Raw genomic sequence first — 11431 nt, forward strand, 5'->3', positions numbered from 1 at the left:
GTGCCCTCTTTTTAGTAACCATTCACTTACTGTAAGCACTTATCTCAGACCTCTCATCACACTTGACCCGATCCGTCGCGTTTCATACAAAATTCAGCACTGATTCAGTCAGTTTCCCATATTTAACCTCAAAATCAAGGTTTTTTTTTTTTTGCTTTTCGCTTCTGAAAGACATCTTGAAGAATGTTTTAAATAACTTGTTTGTTTACAGTGCAACTTTTGGCTGAATTCCTCAATCTTTGAAAGGTAACATGTTAACATCAACCACCCAGTGTGTACAGCCTGCTGTTGCTGCCTTTGTTGATGAAAACAGCAACAATCCAAGTGCATTAAGTAGAATTATTCACAGATAAAATTCAAAAAAGATGTAAATGAAATGAATAACAAAATATTTTTTGGTAAAATGGAACTTTAAAGTGTTTTTTTTTTTTTAATAAATTTTAATTTCTTATGGCCTTTAGTTAGTTTAAATAAGACAAAATAAAAAGTCATAAATAGAAAATATGAATTCTGTCAACTTTCACCTTTGGACAAGCTGCTGCACAAAGATATATTTCAAAAGTTTTATGCAGCACAACATGTTTCTCCATTCGATTGACAAAACAAAATATTTTTTTTTGCTAGTTAGTTGTTGCACATTTTAAAGTAAATCAAAATTCTGAAGCATCAGTTTTATTTGCATTGCTCACTCAGGGACAAAACAGTTGATGCTACTTTAAAAAAAATACAAAGTGTACTGAATTTATAAATTTAAGTTACTTTTAACCTCAATTTGCATAAAAAAATCTGCAACATTGAATTGCTTGCATATAATGAAATCAGTTCATGGGGCAGTTCATAATAAGTGTGTTGTCCCAGAATTAATACAACATATTTACTTTACAGGAAGGTACATAGACTGACCAGCAGCTCCAAATACCTTCAATGGATGTTTCTGTTTTAAACGTGCTAAAAATCGCCACCTACACTTTGCATCATTTCTACACAACTGCTGGAACAGCTGAGCCAAATCACACACAACGCATGATGCCTGACTGCATGTTCAAATGGAAACAAGGCAGAAACAGTCAAGCAAATATATATCAGGTGAAACTAGTTTATCATCTATAACAAAACTTGACTTCGGACGGTTTGCGTTGATATGAGAAATTGCAGCGAGGTGTAAAGACACACCGGGCACGTGTTAAGTCGGTACGCTCCCGTCGCGGGGATGTAACACAACGCCTCGTTGTACTCACAAAATGCTCGAATGCCTGACATAACTCATGGCCTCAAACACACATTCAGACACACACGCATCAGCTCCCATCTCATTACACAAATGTGTAAAATGAACCTGTGCAAATAGAGGAAGTTATCCTCTAAACGTCTCGGCTGGGTCCGACTCATTAGGCCCAACGCTACTTAGTGACGTAAGTACTGTGTTGAACCCGAGTCCCAGCTCTGTTTTATCTGAGCAACACACACAGTGTGTTTCTCTTTCCTGAAGGAGCACACTTTAAAAACATGAACATTCAGCACTTCACACTCTATCAGTTTTACAGGCATCGGCAGCTTTTTATGTGAGTGACAGATGTTAAACGGCGTACAAAACCAGCAAAATGTTAGTGAATGTGGAAAACTGCTATCAAAGGTAAAAAAAAATCATAACAGGAAGATGTTTTCAGTGATGGTTTCAAAGAAGGCAGTCTTACTTCTCACTGCAATTTCTTTCAAGGTTCACGTTTTAACTTTCATTTACATTTTTTTCACTTCAGTGCACGTAAATGGTCCCTGTCCCCGAAACACTGCGTAACACTGCATGAAAAAACATTTCAGATAAAAGCTGGATTGTGTGTTTTAAGCTAAGACTGTGTAACTCTTGTTGAACAGCACATTTTTGATAAAAAAAATAAAAATAAAAATAAATACATTTTCTTAAATTTGCAGCCACTTGCTTTAAAGGCAGCATCCCGACCGGTCCTCATAAATTTTCTTATAGCACTCTAAAAATGTTGCCTCTGGCATCTTGTTGATTATTTTACCGACATCCATCCACTTTCCGCTGCATGGGACCAGACTGAGCGAGGTGGTCCACATGTCTTCCGCACTTAAAGACATCCTCCATTTTTCCTGGAGGACCCTGAGGCATTCCCAGGCCCGATAGGGGTATGTAATCCCTCCAGGGTATTCTGGTCTGCCCTGTGATCTCCTCTCAGTTGGATGTGCCTGGAATACCTCCAGAGAAATCACACGTCCGAACCTCCTCCGCTGACTCTTTTCAACATGAGAGATCAAGAGTAGAAAGTCTTTGCAGATTGACATTAATTGCATCACTTTGCACAGGAAACCATGAGTGTGTGTCCTGAACTTCAACACAACGGCACCTAAACACAAACCTATGATCCAAACAAACCATGCAGGTTGCATCCCAAACACTGTGACTTAAAATATGGAAAACTGAATAAGTTTTAGGAGCCCAAAACCGACCAAGAGCATCCTTCATGTCCTGCTTTCACTGCAGTTATACAAGCACTAGGAGGCTCATTACACTGGCCCCGGTGCTCCACCGTACAACACAAGATACTCCACACCATAAGCTGGCTCTAATTCCCTGAGCTATTAACGACCGGATTGGCAAACTCCCGTGATCCCTCCGGCATTGCTGCAAAATGAAACAGCGAGTGTATTTTTCCAGGGTGAGCTTTCCAGCATCATGAGTCCTGTTTACCAGAGAGGCTGAGTGATGCCTTGACAGTAGACCTCCGGTTCAGACGCTGCAGAGGAAAAGGCCCGATTGGCCACTCAAACACGGGGGCAGCTCAGCTGGTCTCAGCAGGTCAATAAAAGGTCACATTGACCAGATTCTTGCCATCCAGGTCATAAAGCATGACTCAAAAAGAAGTAAACTTTCATTTTTAGCCTTCAACCATTTGTTGTTTGATTTCTGTTTTGGGCCACTGATATATAATACACTTGTATCGTTTTGAGGTCTTAGTTTCGCCTCCATGACGTTAATGTTCAGCGTTAGTGTTTGATGGACAAGTGACCAGTCCAGGGTGTACCCTGCCTTTGCCCTGAGTCAGCTGGGAATGGCTCCAGCCACCAGTGTGAAGTTAAAAAAAGAGGAATAGAAGGAGGATGGATGGAGGGATAACATGGAAGCCCAACTGAAGTCATAATGCCAGAAAGTAGGCCCAGGAGGATAAGTTACATAGTAATAGCCACTAGGCCTGAGAGTTTGTTGAAACCTTTGAGCGCATTGCCTTTAGTGCGGCTGCATTTTATTCCTTATTAATTAAATATTTTATTTAAAAGAGCAAAAGTTACACAGTGTTATTTTAGACATTTGGTAAATTAAACCTTGTAAAAATGGGATTGACCAATAATAAATAACATGTGGCCTGCCTTGTTTCCTTTTGAAAAGACATGTTGCATGGCATATACATCATCTAAACAGAAATGGGAAATCTAGACAACAGCTGAATGGAAAAAACAAAAACAAAAACAAAAAAAAAACAAAGCTGATTTATGCAGAGCATGGATGGACGTGTTAACTCTACATCGTGCCATGATGTACAGACTGCAGTAATGTCGGCTGCAAGGATGAAGAACTTAACAGTGAAGGGGTTGAAGGATGACGGCGAGGGTCGGTGGAAGTCCTGGGAGTCGATGATGAGGAGGGACAACTGGGTGGGCGAAGGCCGATTTCTCGGCAGAGATATCTGGAGGGGACAAAGAAGACACAGCATGAGCGTTAAACTGGTGAACCCACTGAAAACCAGGTGTAAATAATAGGAGTTTGGAGAGGACCGGAGCTCAAAGTTTGACAGAAGCTTCCATTAGAAATGCATCAATGTTTCAGTCATGAAGTTTCCTGGTCCTGAACCAGCTGACCAAATTCACCCAGATCGGCGCCAGAGCCACGCTGCTCGTTTTGTTTACATAGAAGTTATGGAGGTCGGCAGCGCTCTCCACCTCCTTCTCCCCGTTTAGGAATAAGCAGAGGGGGGGGAGGGGGCTATAAAAAGTTGACCCCGTCTCAGTCCCGCCGACTTGCTTCCAAGCTGGAGCTGCAGCAGCATCTGATCTCTCCGAACAGCTGTCCTCCGCCTGCATCAGCACAACAAATACTTTACATTGCCTGACCTTTTCCTCCTGCATCACCATCCCAGCCATGCCCCTATGTTCCTCCACCCCAAGACACACACACACACACACACACACACACACACACACACACACACACACACACACACACACACACACACACACACACACACACACACACTGTGTTCTCTTCACACTACTACTAAACCCTATGTGAGACCTCCGCCTGCCACGCACCCACCCAGCTGACATGTATCCCTCAGGCTCATGCAGTTGTGTCGTTGCTTTGACACATTAGCTGAGAATTGACTCGAGCTAGTTGTACGTGTCCGCATGTGTGTGACTGCATCGGGACTGAAGAATGAACTTTCATTTTCTTCTCTATGAAAGAGTGAGCTGCAGCTCATCGGGATGTTAAAATTGTTCGAATCTGTTTTTGAATTTTTTTTTATTATTAATTTGATATATCTTTATTGTATAGAAAATGCTTTCAATTTATCTTGAATATGTTGTTTTATTGCACTGATGTGCTGTGAGGGCCTCTTGTGAGAAATGAGGAAAATTCAAGTGACCAATAAAATCTTAAATCTCCTGAGTTGTGCAGGATGAATGAATGAATGAATGAATGAATGAATGAATGAATGAATGAATGAACGAATGAAAAGACTCTGGTATTATTTATTCTGTGTCCTGATCCACATATTCATCTGTTTTTGAAAGAATGCATCTATTTGTCTGGGTTGCACATGTTGAAAATCGCAGGAAATGCCAGTGGATCAGTCAGTGCAGCTCTGTCAGACAGCACCATTAACGCCGCGATGCTGCAGATGAATCTGTGCTAACAAGCTAATGGTAAGTAATACATGACACAGTGCAGCTGAAGTTGAAGATGATGGATGATGAGAATGTACAGCCGGTTAAATCTGACAACATAGAGCTGAGCTTGGCATACTATAGGCCTGACATGTCCTAAAGACGCTGCCAACATGGTGCAGACGTTCTTCTTCTTAGTTTATGGTGATGCAGTGGTGTAGAAATTTGCATTTGAACGAACATTTTTTTGCCCCATTTCCCCAGTCACAAAACTATATGCAAGTTTGTGTGCCACACATACGTTTCTTCCTGTGTTATTTAAATAAATGACTCAAAGCGCATTACACAATCCTGCTGAAATGGTCCTTGTTGGATTTTTGCAAAGAGCAAAAACATGGATCACTGACAGTAAATATATAAAAATATATTTTACTAACTAAAATTTGATTTCATTTGCTTCTTCGCTTTTTCATAAGCTTCTGTCATTTCAGAAATCAAATTGTTGCAGCTCATCAATTTCATAGATTTGCGATCATTACTGTAAAAATTTGAGCAATATTTTTCTATCTCGCTCTTGTTCATATGAGGTACGAACAACACTGAAGAACTGCAACACTATAGTAGCAATGAAAACATGTATAAGTGATTAAGAATAACTTAATGTAAGGTGTCACTAACGGGAACAGTTTCCTGTGGCACTTTCCAACCCTGAGAATAAACCGTGTAAACAAACTCGTCTCACACCATCAAAATAGCCCGACGATGTGTAATGCAGAGAAAAGCTGTGAGCCGGAGCTGAAAATCTAATCTCACGGCCGAGCTCGGCCGAGTCAGGTTACCTGTCATGGAGCTACTGCATGTCTATTAACACTGACTTGACACCAGGAGAGCAGCCTAGCAGGCCTCCTCTTTTAGCAGTGTTTACCCAAAAAATAATAATAAGAAGATTTCACACTGATTCTGATGACTTCTAGACAATAGCTCACTTTGTTCTAAGTGAAAAATTGTGAGAAAATAGAACTGGAAAAACCTAATTGTGGATTCGTGGATTAGGCTCCCCTCTAACAACAGCTCTCTGTGACTTTATATTGTGTTTGAGAATCTTTAGCCAATGATTTTCCCAAAAAATTCTCTAAAATTACACAGATTCTCCTGATTTAAATCAATATATTGATCTTAAGTAAATTCAAGAATTGATTAAATTAAGTTAATTTGCAGCTGAAGGCCGGTGGTTTACTAGCATGTACAATATCATGATTGCATTATAATATTATTTTTCCTTGATGGATGAGTTGATATAATTAATTGTTTGTGCCTGGAACTGTAAATTCTACATTATGCCCAGAGCATCGTTTAAAAAATGTGTTATGATGTTTTGTAAAAAAAAAAAAAGGAAACACTGCGAAAACCTTTGAGATACTCTGTTTACTATCACAAACAAAGAAAATGAGCAAATCATCACATTTGACAACTAAAAACAGACAAATTGAACTTGCGTACATAATAAAATACAGTCATAATGAAGTGTTAGTATCATCAACTCTCATGTTTTTATGAACCAAAGCAGCTGAATCACTTCCTCTGAGTTTCTGTCTAAATTAAGCAATGAAGCTAGATTTTGACTGATGTTTGTGTTAGTACACATCTCAATAAAGATATCGGGCTAATAAGGTATTTTCAGGTTGCTTCAGGATGATGTAAACTAAACCAGCATTGTAATTGGCATAAACAACAACTTCTGAGCGCTCAGATTACTGTGACAGTCAGCTGAAGTTGTATTTTATCTGCTTCACAGACTAATGAATTCCCAGGTTGAGCATTTACATTCACAGACACAAAGAAGAAGAGAAAACCAAAGTGCATAAAGGACAGAAATGTTTCTTTCAAAGAGGACTGTGACAGCATGTCCTTACTTCACACAGAATCGTTGGGTGGAGTTTTGCGCAGACTTACATGTATGAAGATGTCCTCTTGGTCACCGATGCTCCACCACAAAGCTCATAGTTGTTCCGTCGAAGGAGGGAGGGGCGATGATTCTTGGACCTTGTTGCGTGGTGATGCTGATGACGGGCTTCCTCTCGGAGCCCGCCACGCCTCCTCTGGCGGTCACGTGACCCAGGCTCACGGGGAGCTTCGGCGGCGGCGCCGGCGGAGCTTCCCTCGTCGCGCTGTAATAAGCGCTTTCTGCTCCCGCCGTGCTGTTTTCCACACCTTTGGTGAATTTGGCGTTTTCCTCCAAGTGACAGGGCGACGGCGGTAGCACCGGCTGGGCCGCTAAAGGGGGAGATGTGATGAAGCCCGGGTAGATCATGTAGGTGGGGGCGTACGCTCCGGGGTTCAGTGCCAGGGGGGACAAAGAGAGAGGCACCGGGGTGACGGGGGTGACGGGGGTCACGGGGGTGATGGGAGTGACGGGAGCCACCGGTGAATGAGACATGGGCACGTCCACGTACTGGCCCGTCTCAGGGTCAAACAGTCTCTTGGTGGTGGCCTGTACCGGAGTGTCCACCAGGTAATAATGTCCTGTCGTGGGGTCTAAAAGCATCTTCCGCTGCATCTGTAGGACAGTGTCTCCAGAGGAGGACGTGGGGGACACGGAGGGGACCGAGGGGGAGAAGCGTAACACCTGCTGTTGTTTTGGAGGCCCTGCCGCTGCAGACAAGTGATGGTAAATGGTTGTAGCTGGATACTCCGCGCTTACAGGGGATCTTTTCAGCTCAGGCCCTTTGCTGTCGGCCGCTTTGTCCTCACTAACATGCGAGCTTCCCTCCCGAGACGCCGGCTCTCGCTGCAGCACTTTGATTTCGTTGGAGTAGCCCAGGCCTGGTATAGTCAGGTAGTTCTCCGAGTCTGGGCAGCCCTGTGCGACGGCGGGATTAGTGGGACTGATTTTGACCTTTCCCTGCTCCACCTGGCCATGTTTTGGTGGCTCTATTTTCACTGACAGAGGAGGCAGCGGCGCTTTAGAGCTTTTCACGGTCGATGACGGCTGCAGCGCAGAGCTCTGTGCAACAGAGTGCTCTGAACTAACACTGACGGGGGCTTTATTGCCGAAATGAAGGACGCTTTTGTTAGTAAATGTTTTACCTTGTTGAGACTGTATTTTAAAAGTGTCACTGCTATAGGGAACATGTATGATATTAGTTGCTTGTTTGTCTCCCTGCGGTCTGCCGATGCCTGTGGTATTTGTTAAAGACTGAGGAATCCTGTCAGTGTTTGTCACCTCCAGCTCCTCTGCTCCCTGCTCCTCCTTGGCAATGAGTGACAGGACGTGGCTGCCCGTGATCGGGTGTGGAGCCTGAGTTTTCCGTTTCCACTCATTTCTATCGAAAACATAAAGCTGCTCCATTGTTTTGACTGCGGCTTTCAGTTTCTCAAGTGCATCCTGCTTTGGAATAGCAGGGTCGTTCCTCCTGTCTGCCGTCTCACCTGCAAACTTTTCCTGCCTCTGTTTTGCAAGTTTGCTCTCAAGGTTGGCTTGGATTTCTGATTGCTCAGACTGACCCTGCTTGGCTGCGACGGCCGGCACCCTGCTAGTCAGGCACTGTGAAGGTGCATGCTCACTCTGGGGAGTTTCAGATGGAGTGTCGGCCTCTGCTTGTTTCTGTGAGTTATTTTTGGTTTTAACAGAGTTGCATTTAATCACAATGGGAGAAGGTAAAACATGTTTAACGGGTTCCATTTTAGCCTTTTCTTCAAGCTTATCAGCTGTTGCTGAACATTTATTCTCACTGTTATCCAAAGAGACAAAGCGATACGAGCTTTTGACCAGTTTCCGCACGTCCCTGACATGATAAATTGGTGTCTGAAACTTGCATTTAGTTTCTCTGATATCTCTTACGGTGAAATTTGGAACCCTTTCTGCTGCGGACAAAATGTGGCACCTGGTTTCGTCTGGTGTCCTGAAAGTGTTGACATTGTAACTTATTTTGGGGGTCAGCAGGCTGGCAATGTTAAGTGTACAGCCTTTATTTTCTTTCACGCTTCTCAGGCATATTTTAATCTCGGGTGCTTTACCTCCCTTCTCAATCCCCTCTTTGCCAACTACGTTTCCATTGATGTTTGATTTTAAATCCTTGTCACACTTCTGGGAGCCAGCAGCAGTTAGATCTTCTGTAAAATCCTTTTCCTTGGGAACAATCTGGTAACTTGGGACAAAAAGCAGTTTTGTCAGCATGCTGTTGGTGTCTAATCCCTCCTTTGCAGCAGTCCGCACGTCACCGCCGGGCGTCAGCTCAGCCTCCTTTCCGGATTGCGGCCCGTCTTCTTTCAAAGCATTGAAGGCACTGCTTTCACTGTGGACGAGCAGCGCTTTTTGAGGCTCACCTTGTCCCTTCTCTGAATCCTCGGGCACCCTGCTGGGCTTTGTCTCCTCTGCAGAGGCGGAGGAACCAGGTCTCCCCCCCTCCGGCCGCTGGTCATCAGCAGAATTAACTGTGAAACCCGAGCCCGATTCTGAGATTTGGCGCTGAAGTCCTCTCCCTTGACCGATTGCTGGATATGTGTCACAGATTTCACCTCTCTCCATTTTGCGCTCCTGCTCAAACTGCATCTTTTTGGAAATAACATTTTTCAGAAGACTTGATGCAAAAATGGCCCTTTTGTGAGTGTCTCCCATGCTGTCTGTGTGATATTGCATTTCACACCCTGATCTGGCCAAAAAAGTGCCCGCAACCTCACCAGTCCGTGCCTTCCTGGAGCCTTTTGGACCCCTGCTTCCTTCTTCAACATTACAACGGAAATTTAAGGTGACTCCGCGCTGCGCCGTCTGAGCAGGATCTCTCAGCTGGATGTTTTTACTGGACGACGTCGCCTGCTGTGAAGTCGTCTTGTTTAAGGCGTACATTTTGGTTTGAGGCGCTTTTATTCCAGTAATAGACTGCCCGTGCGTCGTACTGTCCACCGTCCTGTTCATTTCCAGCGTGGCGCTGGAAGTCTTGTGCGCAATTACGCTGCGCTCTCCTCCCCGCGATATGTTTCCATAGTTCCAGTCTACATAAGCCGACCATTTATTTAGCCCATATTCCGACACGGAGGATTCGCTGGAGGTGCTAAGATTGATGGCATCGAAATATGGACACGCCAAGCTCCGGAAAGACTTGGCGGTCAAATTACGCACCTCTTTATCAGCGTCGTCCAATTCACTGATGGAGCTGGAAGCTCCACTGGAATACTCATTAATATCTTTCCGTCTCAGTTTGGTTGCGAGGTGCTGACGGCCCGGAGCAGGGATGAAATATTGGGCTCTGTCGCACAGGGGGCCCGCTCTGGCGCCAGAGCTCACAAAGGAGTAGTGGCTGCTGTCTGCCGTGTGTTTCGCGTACTCACAGGCGGCGTTGTCAAAAACACTGGCCAGGTCGTTCACGGCCCTGGAGGAGGTTTGTATGGATAAGTGAATTTTCCCCGACTTGGGGTCTTCGCCTTGGTTTTTGCCGACGCTTTCGTCTGAGCTGGCGCATTTGTCCGAGTCGCAGAGATCACTCTCCTCCTGCTCGGTGCTGACAACCGCTCCACCAAGATTAGACTGCACTTTCGCCTGGCTCCTGCCCTCCAGTATCAGAGTCCCCTCCTGGGTTTCATCGCTTTCGAAAGAGGCGTAATCCACAAAGGAGTAGACCAGATTGTCGTCCTCGAACTCCCAGCAGGTCCCGCGGCCCAGGTCGTAGTCCACGTCGTGGTCGAGCTCGGTCAGCTGGATCTCGTGCGTGGTGATATAGTGCGACTCGTCCTCCACGGTGTCGGAGCCGCAGTGGTCGGACAGCACCGCGCTGGCGCCGTCGTCCGACTCCGTCTTGCTGTTGAGGTACATGTCCGTGTAGCGGAGCTCGTCCCCGCTCTCGGTGCCCACATGCTCGCTGCAGTCGCTGGGTTCGAGCTCGGCCCGCCGCTGCTTGTCGGTCTCAGAGTCCTGATCGGAGCCGGAAAGTTTGGTCTCCAGGGGAGGCTCGCCCGACACGGGCCCGGGGTCCTCCTCCTCCTCCTCCTGCTCCTCCTGCTCCTCAATAAACTCCTCTGAGATGATCTGACGCTCCCTCTCATCCTGCTTCTTCACCGACAGCTGGTTCCCCTCGCCCGTGAAAGACACCTTCACGGTCTTGGGGCCTTCGGGTTTCATGTCCAGGTCCACATAGTTGGACTCGTCGCTGTTCGTCCCGGCGGGGTGGTGGTGGTCCTTACTGTCCGCCGGCTTCTTCTCCTTGTCGTCCGTGAGCAGCTTCCCGTGAAGTCCGGTGTCATCTCGGTAAGTGAGAGTTTTCTCCGCTGCTTCCATTTAGTCCGGTCTTACCGTCAGGTGGTCCTCTTTACGATGTTATCCTGACACGGGACGGAAAACTCTGCGGGCTGCCGCGAGGGCGCACGGTGAGCGCGAGGAGGGAAGAGAGAGAGGAGAGAGAGAGAGAGAGAGAGAGAGAGAGAGAGAGAGAGAGAGAGAGAGAGAGAGAGAGAGAGAGAGAGAGAGAGAGAGAGAGAGAGAGAGAGACGGACGGGGGAGTCCCAGGGAAAATCCCACCACGGTGTGTCAGACTGC

General features: G+C 45.6%; 1 protein-coding gene across 1 annotated transcript; it reads right to left on the reverse strand.

Moving 5' to 3' along the window:
• Positions 1-130: 130 nt before the first annotated feature.
• On the reverse strand, positions 131-11173 carry LOC115389762 (uncharacterized protein C4orf54-like). The gene is made up of 2 exons (XM_030093341.1): positions 6856-11173; positions 131-3704 (listed from the first exon to the last, which is right to left on the reverse strand). Exon 1 carries the CDS (start codon positions 11171-11173, stop codon positions 6878-6880), a length of 4296 nt encoding a protein of 1431 aa, XP_029949201.1. The 3' UTR covers positions 131-3704; positions 6856-6877.
• Between the last annotated feature and the right edge of the window lie 258 nt (positions 11174-11431).

This window comes from Salarias fasciatus, chromosome 6 (genome assembly GCF_902148845.1).
Source record: "Salarias fasciatus chromosome 6, fSalaFa1.1, whole genome shotgun sequence".
Lineage (NCBI taxonomy): Eukaryota > Metazoa > Chordata > Actinopteri > Blenniiformes > Blenniidae > Salarias > Salarias fasciatus.

Excerpts from the sequence above, each read along its gene's own strand:
- LOC115389762 (XM_030093341.1), bottom strand. The coding sequence starts at position 11,173 with ATGGAAGCAGCGGAGAAAACTCTCACTTACCGAGATGACACCGGACTT.